Source organism: Anoplopoma fimbria, chromosome 21 (genome assembly GCF_027596085.1).
Source record: "Anoplopoma fimbria isolate UVic2021 breed Golden Eagle Sablefish chromosome 21, Afim_UVic_2022, whole genome shotgun sequence".
NCBI classification, from domain to species: domain Eukaryota; kingdom Metazoa; phylum Chordata; class Actinopteri; order Perciformes; family Anoplopomatidae; genus Anoplopoma; species Anoplopoma fimbria.
The window spans coordinates 15,855,019-15,870,123 of record NC_072469.1 but is presented as its reverse complement, the minus strand read 5'-3'; the positions used below and the strand labels follow the sequence as shown (position 1 = coordinate 15,870,123).

At 38.3% G+C, this 15,105-nt stretch overlaps 1 protein-coding gene across 1 annotated transcript; it reads left to right on the top strand.

The window, feature by feature from the left end:
• Nucleotides 1-599: 599 nt before the first annotated feature.
• On the top strand, nt 600-8,323 carry LOC129111047 (agouti-related protein-like). The gene is made up of 3 exons (XM_054623341.1): nt 600-780; nt 7,553-7,629; nt 8,132-8,323. Exons 1-3 carry the CDS (start codon nt 633-635, stop codon nt 8,321-8,323), a joined length of 417 nt encoding a protein of 138 aa, XP_054479316.1. The 5' UTR covers nt 600-632.
• The last annotated feature ends 6,782 nt before the right edge of the window (nt 8,324-15,105 follow it).

The following is a 15,105-nucleotide window of genomic DNA, read 5'->3' as shown; positions in this document are numbered from 1 at the left end:
GTGTTCTGATGAAGTATGGCTATGAATCCCCGCAGCAGAACAATGTAAAGCTCAAGTTAAAGCCAAGCTGCTGCCCCAGAGATCTGATTTGCCTAATCATTATGGACATTGTATATTATCTTATGTCCAATACCTCTTAAGCAAAAGATAGATCTACAGTGTCCTATACTTCACCCGATTGTTTATGAAACAGTGCAGAACAAATAGGCAGCAGGGCTTAATTAATATAATTTATATCCTTTGATAGAACAATGTAACTATATAATATTAATAATATCACATGGGGTGTGGGTATGAGAAAAGCTCCAAAGTTAGATTCTATGAGAAACAAGAGAAGTTATATTCTTGTTGATAATATATTCAAGAATCATTCCTTGTTAAAAATGATTCAGGTCACGGTTGTTTTTATTTCTCAGAGGCATGGAGACAAGGGGGGCGTGTACTGCTGAAACCTGCCTCTCAAATAAATTGAGATCCGAGAGGAGCGAGACGCAGAAACAAAGAACAAGACGGGCAAAAAGCTGGATGTAGCCTACAGGCTGCAGCTGGCAACGCAACACGCGGTTCTTTCTACGTCTTCCTCCGCGGGCCCCATCTTGGCATCCGAGGAGAAGCAGCCGGTTACGGTCGGGATGAAGCTGGCTGTCATGTGGTTGTGCATTCTGCATTTGACCGTAGTCAGTGCTGGACTCTACAACCGCAACGATCCGCGGGCTGGCCACAGTAATGTGCCAGGCAGCAGGGCTAAAGCTCCCCAGAAGACTCAGCCCCCCAGCACAGGTGAGTGCACGACCTGCGCTCTTTTATACACTTCTCTCCAAACTGCTACCTTTTTTTTTTTTTTTTTTTTTAGACGGATAATGTACGCAGGTATTTGTACTGTTATAATAGGGACCTACCTACACTAAGTTTATTGAGTGTATTTTTTATAAAGACAATCCAACAAAACATAATCTTATATAAAAAATATATTAGGACTAAAAGTAGGCAAAATGAACGATACATTCATATTTAAGACATATTCAATACATAGATTATTTTAAAACTGACCATTAACATTTATATATAGCATCATTATAAGGTCTACTATTAATAGACCTACTACTAAAATGCATTTTTAGTAGAGTTTTTAAAGGGAATATAATCTCAACCGGGACTAAAATAATTAAAACAGATTTAATTTAAGTCTGAATATGAAATAACTTTCGTACTTAGTTGACAGAAGTGGTGTTGAATTGATTGTGTTGCCTTGCCAATTTGTGAAATCCTGTTCAATATGTTACTATAAGTCTCTGTATCGTGGGGTTGGCCTTGGGCGGTGGTTGGGCTCATCTTTATACCATGTTGTGACAGATATGAAACTGGCGAGAAAGAAAGATAAGGACTACACTGTGACTAGTACACTGTGACTACTACACTGTGACAGTGACTACACTGGGTCCCAATCCAGCGGCTGCATCCTTCGGAGGGTGCATTTGTAGACCGATTACGTCACAGTGGCCCATTTCGTCGACTCCTTCTAATGCGGCCGACACATGCAGCCTACTTTACCAGATTCGGAGGATACAACTGATGGATCCTTCGCGGCCCAACATATCCCAAGAAGCATTGCGTGCCGGTGAAGTTGATTGGTTTTTTTTAATCGACATGGTGACTAGTGGACCAGCAACGGGATAATTCACATTTAAATATAATTATTGGGTTTTAACTCAAGTGAATATTTACAGATACAATTGTTAAAACTAAAAACAAGGGACCTGATCAGATCACACTTATGTTAAAATGATGGTTAATTTACGTGACACTATTGACTAACCAGCTAATTACCGAGAGCCGCTGCGCTATTTACAGCAGCTCGTTCATTTTAATATTTTAACTTTCTTTTTTTAATACTCTTTTATGACAACCGCAGCTGGTTGCTAGGAGACGGGAGCGGCAAAAGGGTGGGGGCGCGAAAAGCTGGTGACGTAAATAGGAAATAATTTGTGGACCAGACCTTCTCATTTCAGAGACCGCTAGTGCAGCCTTCGCGGTATTCAAAGGACCCGGCCGACGTAGACCGCGAAGGCTGGGTCCTCCGAAGGCTGCAGCCGCTGGATTGGGACACAATAGAAACTAGTTGTGCAGCAGTTGCAATACAGAGTGGAAGAGTGCAAGTACTGAACGCCAGAATCAGGTTTAAGTATGGATGATAAAATGTATACATTTTGACGGCTGGGATCCATTTATAGATATGTGCAGCATCAGATTTATTGTATGTGTAGCCTACATGGTTAGTACAGAAAATGTTTACATTTGTTATTGGACATTATGTCCGATCATGTTCTGTTCATCTGTACGGATTCGGCACAATGTATTGTACTCTTGTCCTTTGCTTAGTTTATTGTACATTGAAAGTGATGGAGTCAAAATGACTTGTGTGTGTAGGCTACACATACTTTGCGAATAAAACTAATTTGGACTTTGATTCTAAAAAAAATCAACCCCCTATACAAAAAAAGTAAAAAAAGAGATGCAAATTATTATCAGATTGTCATAGTTTAAAAAACAAAAGGCAGCCCAGTGTCGACGCAGATATTTCATACTTTATGAGACGTAACGGACCTGCTGATGCGGCAAGCAAAGCAGTAGGATTCATACGCCCAGATGTGCATTCAACCATAGACTGTATATTGGACCGGATCATATGAGTCAGCCGTCAGTCTGTCACAGTCTTCAGTGTAGTCCAGACTATAAACTGTATATAGAAGTAGACGTAGTCATCGTGACGTCACCCATTGATTTGTGGACTGCCATTTTGAAGCCTCGAGTTTGACGATTTCCCAGTCGCCATCTTGAAGAATAGCTGTTGCCATGTTATTGTTTTTTGCAACCAATAAACGGAAGTTACCATAATTGGAATTCGTAAGAGTGATGAAATGACGCCATATACGGCTCTAGTAGTGGAGGCGGCTTGTTAATCAAAGTAAGCCCGCCACAAAGCATACTCTTCTTTATGGTCTAGTTGACTCTAAATGAACCATAACTTACTAAATGAACATCATGCTGTATTGAAGAAGACTTGAAACTAGAGATTGAGACAACAAACTCATGTTTACAAAGTTTAATGAGGAAATAAATCAAGTGAGAAGTAGGATCATTTTCTCATAGACTTCCATACAATCTGACTTATTTTCCAACTGGAGAAGTCGCCCCCTGCTGATCGATAGAGATCATGCAAGTTTAAGACACTTTTGCATTGGCTTCACTTTCCAGACACTTACCTGTGGTATCCCTAAACAGACAGGATAAAAAAAAAAAATGAAATACCCTTATTGTCAGATCAAGAGTTGCTTTTAGTTATCTCTAGAAAACAAGCTTGTTCTCTTGAGATAACGAGTTAACTAATTTCTTATCACCAGGAAACATTCCGCTTAACACATTCCCACTTAAAATGTTTGGGTGAAATAATTCCGAGGGTAAATGTATTCAAACAGCTCAGATGAGCTGACAGTGATGGACTTGGTGAAGTTAGTAAATGGATACTATAGGGATACAGATGTGACTACGTCCGGTTTTCAAATTAAGGTGTCAACGAGGGTACAAAATACCTATATGGCAATAATATTTAATGGATTACATTTTGAATTATGTTGTCTCTGTTCCTAATGAATTAAAGAGAAAATACCACAAAATAGTCGGGCAAATGTCTGTGATATTTGGTTGCTGGAAAAATTAAATGAATAATTCCTGACAATGGCATTTCAGTTGAAGACATCAGCTACATACAGACACAAAATCAAGAATAGTATCAATTCAGATATTAACGATAGTAAAAGTCTGACATTTCTACCTTGAAAAAGCTACATTTATTTTCAGATTTAAGTCATTTAACATAACATAAGATAAAACGTAATCGTCCATTCACACAAAAATGTGTCCAGCATCACATTTTAGTATGTACAGTGGATATAAAAAGTCTACACACCCCTGTTAAAATGCCATGTTTTTGTGATATTTAAATAAATGAGACCAAGTTAAATCATGTCGGAACTTTTTCCACCATTAATGTGACCTATAACGTGAACAATTCAATTGAAAAACAAACTGAAATCTTTTAGGGGAAAAAATAAAAAGTAAAATAATGTGATTGCATAAGTGTGCACACCCTCTTATAACTGGGGATGTGGATGTGTTCAGAATTAACCAATCACATTCAAACTCATGTTAAATAGTAGTCAGTACTCACCTGCCATCATTTAAAGTGACTCTGATTAATCCCAAATAAAGTTCAGCTGTTCTAGTAGGATTTTCCTGACATTTTCTTAGTTGCATCTTACAGCAAAAGCCATGGTCTGCAGAGAGCTTCCAAAGCATCAGAGGGATCTCATTGTTGAAAGGTATCAGTCAGGAGAAGGGTACAAAAGAATTTCCAAGGCATTAGATATACCATGGAACACAGTGAAGACAGTCATCATCAAGTGGAGAAAATATGGCACAACAGTGACATTACCAAGAACTGGACGTCCCTCCAACATTGATGAAAAGACGAGAAGAAAACTGGTCAGACAGGCTTCCAAGAGGCCTACAGCAACATTAAAGGAGCTGCAGGAATTTCTGGCAAGTACTGGCTGTGTACTACATCTGACAACAATCTCCCGTATTCTTCATATGTTTGGGCTATGGGGTGGGGTGGCAAGACGGAAGCCTTTTCTTACCAAGAAAAACATCCAAGCCCGGCTAAATTTTGCCAAAACTTACATGAAGTCTCCCAAAAGCATATGGGAAAATGTGCTATGGTCTGATGAAACCAAGGTTGAACTTTTTGGCCATAATTCCAAAAGGTATGTTTGGCACAAAAACAACACTGCACATCACCCAAAGAACACCATACCCACAGTGAAGCATGGTGGTGGCAGCATCATGCTTTGGGGCTGTTTTTCTTCAGCTGGAACCGGGGCCTTAGTCAGGGTGGAGGGAATTATGAACAGTTCCAAATACCAGTCAATTTTGGCACAAAACCTTCAGGCTTCCGTTAGAAAGATGAAGAGGAATTTCACCTTTCAGCACGACAACGACCCAAAGCATACATCCAAATCAACAAAAGCATGGCTTCACCAGAAGAAGATTAAAGTTTTGGAATGGCCCAGCCAGAGCCCAGACCTGAATCCAATTGAACATCTGTGGGGTGATCTGAAGAGGGCTGTGAACAGGAGATGCCCTCGCAATCTGACAGATTTGGAGCTCTTTTGCAAAGAAGAGTGGGCAAATATTGCCAAGTCAAGATGTGCCATGCTAATAGACTCCTACCCAAAAAGACTGAGTGCTGTAATAAAATCAAAAGGTGCTTCAACAAAGTATTAGTTGAAGGGTGTTCATATTAATGCAACCAGGTTATTGTAAGTTTTTTATTTTTTATTTTTCCCCCTGAAGGATTTCAGTTTGTTTTTCAATTGAATTGTTCACGTTATAGGTCACATTAAAGGTGGAAAAAGTTCGGACATGATTTATCTTTGTCTCGTTTTTTTACATCACAGAAAACCTGGCATTTTAACAGGGGTGTGTAGACTTTTTATATCCACTGTATGTAGTCAGAGATGTCCTGAAGTCAAATATATCAATCATTGTGAGGAATTTTACAGCAATGTGTTTTTTTAGCACCTGGAGTATTCAGAAATGTAGCTATTGCAAGATAGAGATTTGGGACTTTTACCCTGGAAAATCTCTAACTCCAGTCAGAGAATATTGTTCTTGTTTTTCTAGCAACACAAAAATCAAATAAAATGACATTTCCCTCACAAATTTGTAGATTTTTATTTTTGGGATATTCCCTTAATACCTTGTTGTGAAAATCGGTCACACGTGTACATTTCCGCTGTCTCCATTTACCATCAACAGATTTTTCAAACATTCTCTCACTTTCTCTTTCTCGCACTCTCTCTCCAAACATCAACATTTTAAAGAAAACTCTTGTTGCAAGCTCTGTTTCATAATCTAGAGCTCCAAAATCAAACACCAAATTTTTAGTATTACTGTATAACGACTGTAATAGTACCTTATGCAGATCAATCTTATTAGCTCACTGGATTGAACTCTTTCCAGCGGTCTGTCTGGATTCAGTGGTACACATGAAAAACTCCCTCTAAACCACCTCAATGTTTTGTGCTGGAATAGAGTCGGCATCACAAGGAAGCTACAATTCATTTTTGATGTAGAGTTTTAAATGTTAAGATGCAGGCCTTATTATCTGCCCAGAATTTACCAGTGTTTTTGTTGCTATACTGTTAACATTCCTCCTGATGCAAATAATAAAAAAAAAATACACTACAGGAATGCACTACAGTTTTTGCTTTGTTTTGTTGTTGGTTTTTCTTTGATAAAGGGACCTCAACTGCGTGTAGTTGCAACCCCTATGCAGTACAATGACATCGAATGAAAGTTGAACCTTATGCAGTTCAAAGCAGTTTAAAGGCAGGGTTGGTTATCTTCTTCAAAACCATTTATTTTTTATTTTTGTGGAAATTCCCTCTCGCTGTTACATCTTGTGAGCAATCAATGAAACAAACGCTCTGACCAAAAGAAAGAAAATACAGTATCTATATTTAAATTATCTTTTTTTTTTGTTGATTTATGAATACAGAATTATTGTATTATGATCTTGACATGCTTTATTTTCTAGTGATTAGTAGATACTTAAAATATACTATGATACTTTACTATATATTTACTATGTAGTCAAAATGTGCAAATGGTGACCTAGCCTCGGTTTGCTTCACATTACATTAAAAAAAGGGTGTTGTACTTTACTTACATAATGTACTCCACAGCATTTCAGAGATAAATATTGTACTTTTAACTTGCATATCAAATTATAGTCTCTTCACACCCCCACAGGTGTTTTCAACCACTCTGGCTGATTGAACCTCTAGTGTAAGTTGGTTGGAGCTATACTGAAAATTATGGGATGTCACCAAACTATTTGCACTAAGAAGGATTACTGGGTAAGTGGCCCCTCACCAGATATGTCAAATGGAGGGTGAGCCAGATATCAAGCATGGTGCTAGTCAAAACAACTGATCCTGTGTGTGTGAACTATAGGTGTGAAGGGCCTTTAGGATTTGACATACAAACCGTATAATTTATTATATGTGATGCATTACTACTGACTACCAGACAGTATAATAAGTAGTTAGCGTTTGGTCCATGTCAACCAGCTACAACATTAAAATGCTGCTTATATATTATAATTATTTTTATAATAATAAGCATATGATATATAGTATAATACTATTTTATTATATATGATAATAATGTGACTCTGACAGTGTTCATTCTGTATAATAAATACTTTTACTTTTGATACTTTATGTATTCTTCTGATAATACATGTTAAACAAATATTTTAATGATGTATTTAAGTATAAAACCCTGATGCTTAGCTTTGTGACTCAAATGTACAGTAATGGTAATACATGAGAGGCACAAACTGGGACTAATGTTGATCTTAGATTGAACACAAAGCAGTCTCCGGCAGCATTAATTCCTAAACACATTCTTGTTATTGTTTCAACAGGGTCTTTAATCCAAGGCCGACAGGGACCCCTGTTTGCGAGGAGAGGACAGTATGAAAGACAAAGGATTCATGCATCGGTAAGATCTGTAGTTAATTCAAGTAACGTTGAGCATTGACATTTCTAGTTAATAGAATCAATTTCTGCACATCAATCAATAATTCAATTATCTGGAATGGTCTTAAATCTTGATTTGTGATTTATTAAAAAATGAATGATGTCGGTTGGAAATTTCATTTAAAAAGAAGTAAAAAGGATCAGCTACATTTTGCACATATCTGATAAATCACCATGTCATATAGTCTTCACTCTTGGTTTCACAGATTTGAGACATAGTTGTTAATGTACACAAAAGACAAAAATGACTTCACAATATATAGTGCGCCTTTTAATAAATCTGTTTTTGTTTCAGCTCTGAGCCATTGAGAAAGCTTTGAGTTTTCAGCTCTCAATAAACAAAACCATCCCTTTTTATACATCAAAGGAGAAGGTTATATAGGGATTATTACTGTAGCACTGGATTGTGATGCTCTCCTATTCATCTACTGTGCTTCCCTCCCTCTGTTCTCTCCACCTTCCAGAAGCCCAAAGTGGTCCCTGCTCTTCCAAATAGCGCTCCCCCTCCTTCTAAAGCGGCACCCAATCCTGTGAAGCCTGAGTGCTCACAGCTCACACAAAGCTGTCTGCCCCAGTTTGGCTGCTGTGACCAAGGCGCCACATGCCACTGCCGCTTCTTCAATGCAATCTGCTTCTGCCGCCGGATAACCTCGTAATACTAGTTAAGAAGATAAAGTACACCAATGCAACAGAGCTGAGACGCAAAAATAAACTCAAACACAGATAGCATCCCCCGAACTGCCATGATTGTGTTATAACAGTTAGTCAACCACCTCAACAGACAGACTGATGCATCACATGGGTGGAGCAATAAGCATCAGTTAGTGCACATTTTTAAGGAGTTTAACATTACATTACATTACATTACATTACAGTCATTTAGCAGACGCTTTTATCCAAAGCGACTTACAGGAAGTGTATTCAACATAGGTATTCAAGAGAACTACTAGTCACCAGAAGTCATAAGTGCATCTCCTTTCTTAAACAAGCATCTTAAAGCATAAGCCAGAGCAAAAGTATAGTGCAGAGGCAAATTACTACGAGAACAATAATTGCAACAGACTAATACGAATATAATAAGTGCTACAAACTACTACGAATAGGATAAGTGCAGTAAACAAATACGAATTCAATAAGTGCAGCGAACTGATACGAATACAGTAAGTGCAACAACTAATACGAATGCAATAAATGCTACGAGGAAGACTTAACAAACTTGTATACCTCTTATGAAAGGCAGCTGCTTGGAAAATTATCCACCTTATACTTAAGATAACATTCTTTTCCATTCCTTTCATTGTGATTTCCTTTGAACAATACTTACTGTATATGATTATAATTCATAATGATTTTTGCTTCTTTTTTGATGTTGCTGACGTTGCATTTCACCAGTGTTTCAGCACCAGTGTTATGTGACTACTTTTATGTTTTGTTATAACTGTTTTGTTTTATTAACATTATTATGTTCATTATGTGTGAATTGCATGAGAGAGCTTCATCTGATTAAAGAAATTATATACTAACACACATTTTACAGCAATCAGTTATTGAATCAATTCATTTTTAATTGTGTTTTCCTTACTTTTGGTATAATCACTGCAGCCTTAGCATGTGCTAGGTTAAGAGCACAGGTACGAACCCCAAATAAATGTAAAACAGCAAACAACAGTACATGACAGTAACTAAATGGTATAGGCACAAATGGATGGTTTGAGTTTTAGCATTCATGACATCCGTCATTGAGAATAAACAAGCTCAATATGTTGTCTAAGACCTACAATATTAATAAATAAAATGTTCAAAATGTTTGGGAAACACATGCTCTCTTCAGCAGCCAGTTAGCTTAGCTTATACCAAAGACTGGATATAGATAGCCTTGCTGGCTGGCTAAAGGGTCACAAAAATCCCATTTCTTTGTAATGCCCATTCTACCTCTGTTTGACATGTAATAATCAGTATTGAAATCTCATCTTTTCTTATTGCAAAACATCATAGATCCACTGGACTACCAATCTAACATGTATAATTAGGCTAGTAGCAGTGAATCTCATCATGCTCTCATTTCTGGGAGAGTCTAGCATTTTCTTTGCACTAGCATGTATGTTTGTGAATGCGGTATTGACTCTCCCGTCATGCCAAATATAACAAATAAATACATGTACCTCACATGCTTCGGGCACGTATAGTAACTGTCATATATAGTAATTTCATCCATTCTACTGTATGCTGCCATCCTTAAGGTATCGTAGTTTATGTGTAAGGTAACATTTTGTGTTTTCCTGTACTCAATATTTTTTTGTTATTCCCAATTTGATGTCATATGCTAAAAAGGTACGACCTCAGAAGTAAAACCAGATTTATTATTTATCTGTAACGGCTGAAATAATAAATCTTTGTCTAACACAGTAAATGCACTTTGTTGTTAAAGGCGCAAACATTTTAGCAGTCATGATATCATCCGCTCTGTCATCCATTCAGAGCAGTAGTACAGCACGAATAAACTATGATATAGTTGAGATATAAGATATGGGTGTGTCGTTTCCAAGCTGCTCTGCTTTCTCAGCCGGTTGGCTGAGCATGCTTTTAGTGCATGTTAGTGCATGTGAGCTTACTTTAGCTGTTGTCTGCACTGTTAGGGCTGTTGACACAGTTAGCTGCAAACTGACGGCTCAGCTGCCGACAGTTTGAGGGCCATTTAGAGGCATAGGCTCACCACCTGGCTACAATGAGCTCACCAACCCACAGTATATTAACCCTGGCTTTCTTCCATTCATCGCCAGAGCGTTGTTCCCGTCTCATTTGTAGCTGCGCTCAGGCGAGGTGGACGACTCAGGCTGTTTGAGGGGCATGGTTGAAAAGAAGAAAAAGGTTGCAAATCCCAATCTGCATGTGGTTGGGCATCAGTGAGCAGAAAGGTTGTAGGGCACTCTAGTGGGAACTGCATCATGTTTCCTCCAATTAACGCCCCCTTTTCTTCACTTTATCGCATTTTCTTCACTAGAAGGGCAATCTGGAGGGCACTTCATCACGTTTGCCGTACTGGAAGCACTTCCTAGAAGGCACTTCATGATGTTTTCATGATGGCACTGCTGAGTTTCAAAGGAGCACAAATATTTTAAGTCTGTTCAGACCACAGGAGCTGCATTTGATTCCGCGTGACATGTGCTTAAGGATGTTTATCTTTCCTCAAATGAAAGAGGGGAACTCCAAAATGAACCAATTAGAGTTGACTGCCAAACAAAGTGCAATCTGGTTCCAATTTTTGTGAAGCAAAGGCAGTAGGTTGATTTATTTAATAAAATCCTTTATTGTCCAGAAAAATCCTTTCTGCAGTGTGACAATGACCAAGGCCTACAAATACATTAAAGCTGTTTCTTATATAACCTTGACGATTTCTGAAGAATCAGCTCCGGGCAATTTCAGATGTAGCACACAACAGGAGAACCCAGTACCTTTAAATTGAAAAATATATACATATACATATCCCACCTACCTCATGTACATAAAATATCCTGTTACAACCTTTCCATATTTATTCAAGCATCTTTGCACGTTGCATCATTGCACTTTTATCTCCATTTCATTGCCATCGTTTTTGGGGGTTTTATGTTCATATATATACTTTTGCATTTTATATTTCATGCGTACATAATAGTTAATTGGTTAATAAAGTTAATAAAGAGGTCCCTGCGGCCGATCGACCCAGTCACAGCTTTTTTCTGTCCTGGCCCCACAGTGGTGGAATGAACTCCCCACTGACGTCAGAACAGCAGAGTCGCTGCCCATCTTTAGGCGCAGGCTGAAAACTCACCTCTTCAAGAAGTACTACCCTGAGCCTTCCTCGTAGCACTTATTGCATTCGTATTAGTTTGTTGCACTTATTGTATTCGTATCAGTTCGTTGCACTTATTGTATTTGTATTAGTTTGTTGCACTTATTGTTTTCGTAGTAATTTGCCTCTGCACTATACTTTTGCTCTGGTTTATGCTTTTAGATGCTTGTTTAAGAAAGGAGATGCACTTATGACTTCTGGTGACTAGTAGTTCTCTTGAATACCTATGTTGAATACACTTCCTGTAAGTCGCTTTGGATAAAAGCGTTTGCTAAATGACTGTAATGTAATGTAATGTAATGTAATGTAATGTAATTGTTTATCCTGATCCTTTGTTCTTCTTTGATCTCTTTGATTTTTGTCTATTTGTCTGTTTCTGTGTACTAGTGAGTGGAAAAAACAGGAGTCAAATTCCTTGTATACATACGCATACATGGCCAATAAAGTTGATTCTGAGACCCCCCTGTCAGATGCATTCTCACTGGAAATACTACATTTGGTTTAGGCAAGGGGCGCAACCTGGGCAGAGTCTACAGGAGGCATGACATGACTTGGCTTGCACTGCAGTGACGTAGCTGGTTCGTTATTTGGCCTCTTGGAATTCCTTGAATATGTCTAACCATTTCAGCATTGGACCTTACCGAATCCCTTCAACTCCCCATGAGACATTTTTCTTTACCGTCTTGTGTAAATGACCCCTCTTCACAAATTGTTTAACGATGGCTTACTGCAGGGAATTAATGGCCAGGCAATGTGCTAATGTGAAATTAAATGCAGATGTTGTTTTTGTATAATGCACTCGCTTTAGGTAATTTCCCCTTTTAAGTTCAGGGGTGTTTAAACATGCACCTCCATCAACTTCTTCCGTGCATTTAAATGGAAAAATCCATGTGCAGTTGATGTGTGCCGACAGATTTTGTAAGAATTCAGGCACAATAACTGCCAAAGACAAGAAAAGCAACATGAAGCAATAATTTAACAGCTCTGTGTAACTGACCTAACACACAATTTCTTGAATGAAACATATAATAATATCTTAATGACCCAGTCCTTTTGATTTTGATCACTAAAGAATCGTGCTTTAGAATTGCACCAGGCATATATGTGCCTTCTAACTTTCTTTAGCGCTACGTTAGATCCCTTTCAAAGACTGTGGACTCTCTAGAAAATCATATGGATACATGTAGATACCAATGGACTTCACTTTCTATAGAAGCCCATTTGTTTTCCTTGATGTGCAGCAGCGGCTCACTCAATGAACAGCAGCTTTAGTGAATTGGTTTGGTCATTCAGTGTTGGTAATAGGGTTCATGTTGTAAAAACAAGTGATGTAAATGCATACCTTATATAATACAGCAACATTACATATGTAAAACGGAACAATATAACTTCCACAAAGTATTTACTGCATGGTTATTTTGTTGATTTGCATTTAATGAACAGGTGGTCATGGTCTTTATTGCTAAATGAGTTGGAGTTGAGTTTATACAGTTTACATGCTTGTTTATAAATGATTAACAAGGACATGTTGAGCATTCAGTGTTTACAAATGTGTACTTTGGCGCCCTCTGCTTGTTGGTACACACACATACTTTTTTATCCAGAAGATAGTGTATTTGATGATTACCTCTCATCCACTATGTTAGGAAATAGCCTGGAAGGCATTCAAATGAGGCAGTCGGTCCCTTACGTGCATTGGCCTTGAACAGTGTAAAAAACATGAAATAAATAGTTTCAAACCCACAATTGTAAGTATCATTGTTTTGGAAGGTGATATGTCACCACAAAGTGCTGTCATATTCCTGTTTATACCATTTACAGCCCTTGCAGCCACTCGCACTAACAAGGTAAATCCTGCATACATGCATGTTGATTCTGCAGGGATAACATTAAATGATAAAAGTTGATCTTCGGGAGAATAAATATTTGAAAAGCAATTAAGAATGCCTGAGAGCCTTGCTGCAGTATATTTTTGAATTGTTACCAGCTGCCTCATTTTGCCTCAGATTTTTTTTTTCATTTCTGATTTATTGATAGTGGAAGCTTGAAAGAGAGACAGCAAAAGGCAGGGGAGGGAAAAGAGGGTATGACATGCAGCACAGGAAAAAACTCAGCCTTGATACAAAGGATGCAAACTCTAGAAAGTTAGCTACCCGTGACCCCTGATAGTTGTGTTTTCTTTTACATAAATAAAGCCCCACCCAAAATTCACCAGCATGCAGGAAATAAAGTTTTTGACACTGAAAATTTCCTGCGGCTGGTATATGTATAGTTATAACTACAAATATATTCATAGTGCTTTATCAACAGAGGGTTACTCATGTTAACATTTAGTGTCTGAGTCTGTGTTCAGCATGGGGAGTGGAACTGCTGACCCTGAATGAGGATATTGTCCAGCTTTGGAAGACCACTTTGAGGAACTCCTGAACCCAACCATTGCGTCCTCTATTGAGGAGGCACAGATCAAAGACTTGGGGAAGAACTGAAGGCTCAGGACATTGTTGAGCTGTCTTGGTTGACCCGCCTCTTCATTGTCGCGTGGAGGTCGTGGGCAGTGCCTGCAGAATACCAGGCCGGGATGATGTGGTCCTATTGGCTTCTTCGGACCGTGACCTTCAGCACGCACTGGGGCAGTTTGCAGTCAGGTGTGAAGCAGTTGGGATGAGAGTCAGCACCTCTAAGTCTGAGGCCATGGTTCTCAGCTGGAAAATTACTCAGCTGGAAAATGACTGGTCTTGTTCATGAGTGAGGATAAAGATCAACAGACGGATTGCTATCGTCACAGCAGTCATATGGGTGTTGGGCAATTTATATTTCATTGTGCAACCCTGTGTGGTTAAATGACAAATAAATGACCCTTTAAACCTGGCTGCCTTCTTTAGGGCCCATATGACTCAAATGTGTTCAAATTGATGTATTATATTAAGTGCAATGTCAACAAAAATCAACCAACAACCTAACCACAAGCCATAATTATTGTGAGGGTATTAGCAATAATAGGTGTCAATAAAGGTGACCCTGGAGGGTTATGGACCGGTCATTGAAACTTACAGCTTGATGTAGGCCTTTTCTTGCAGAGTTTATAATGAATAAGCCTACCTTTCTTAATTATAGTCCCCTGAGCTGTTCATAGCACTAATTTTGAGATGCATTTGATTGATTCAAGTCCAGGATGGCCTTTTACATACCAGATATTTTCACTGGTCATAGAGGGAAAAACACAGGTTTGCTAATAACATTAACAATGGTTCGGTTCAGTTAAATGTAAGTCGTGGCAGTGGCCCAGCATGCTCAATGGCAGGACTCCTTCATGGAATACAGCAATTAGCAATATTATTAATAACACCAGCTTTTCCTGCAATTATATGTCATAATGTCTGCCATCTTATCAGTGTTTGTAATATAAGATATTAGAGCAGAATTAATAATTGAAGTGTAAAAAAAAAAACACATGTACAAATCTGACGCATGACAGATTTGATCACTTGGTTTTGCAACCATGATTTCTACTGCCCTACAGCACAAAACAATAAAACTGTATCTATTCAGATTTAATACCATTATTGATCTATATAATTGAATCAACAATTATGGTTCAAATTTCAG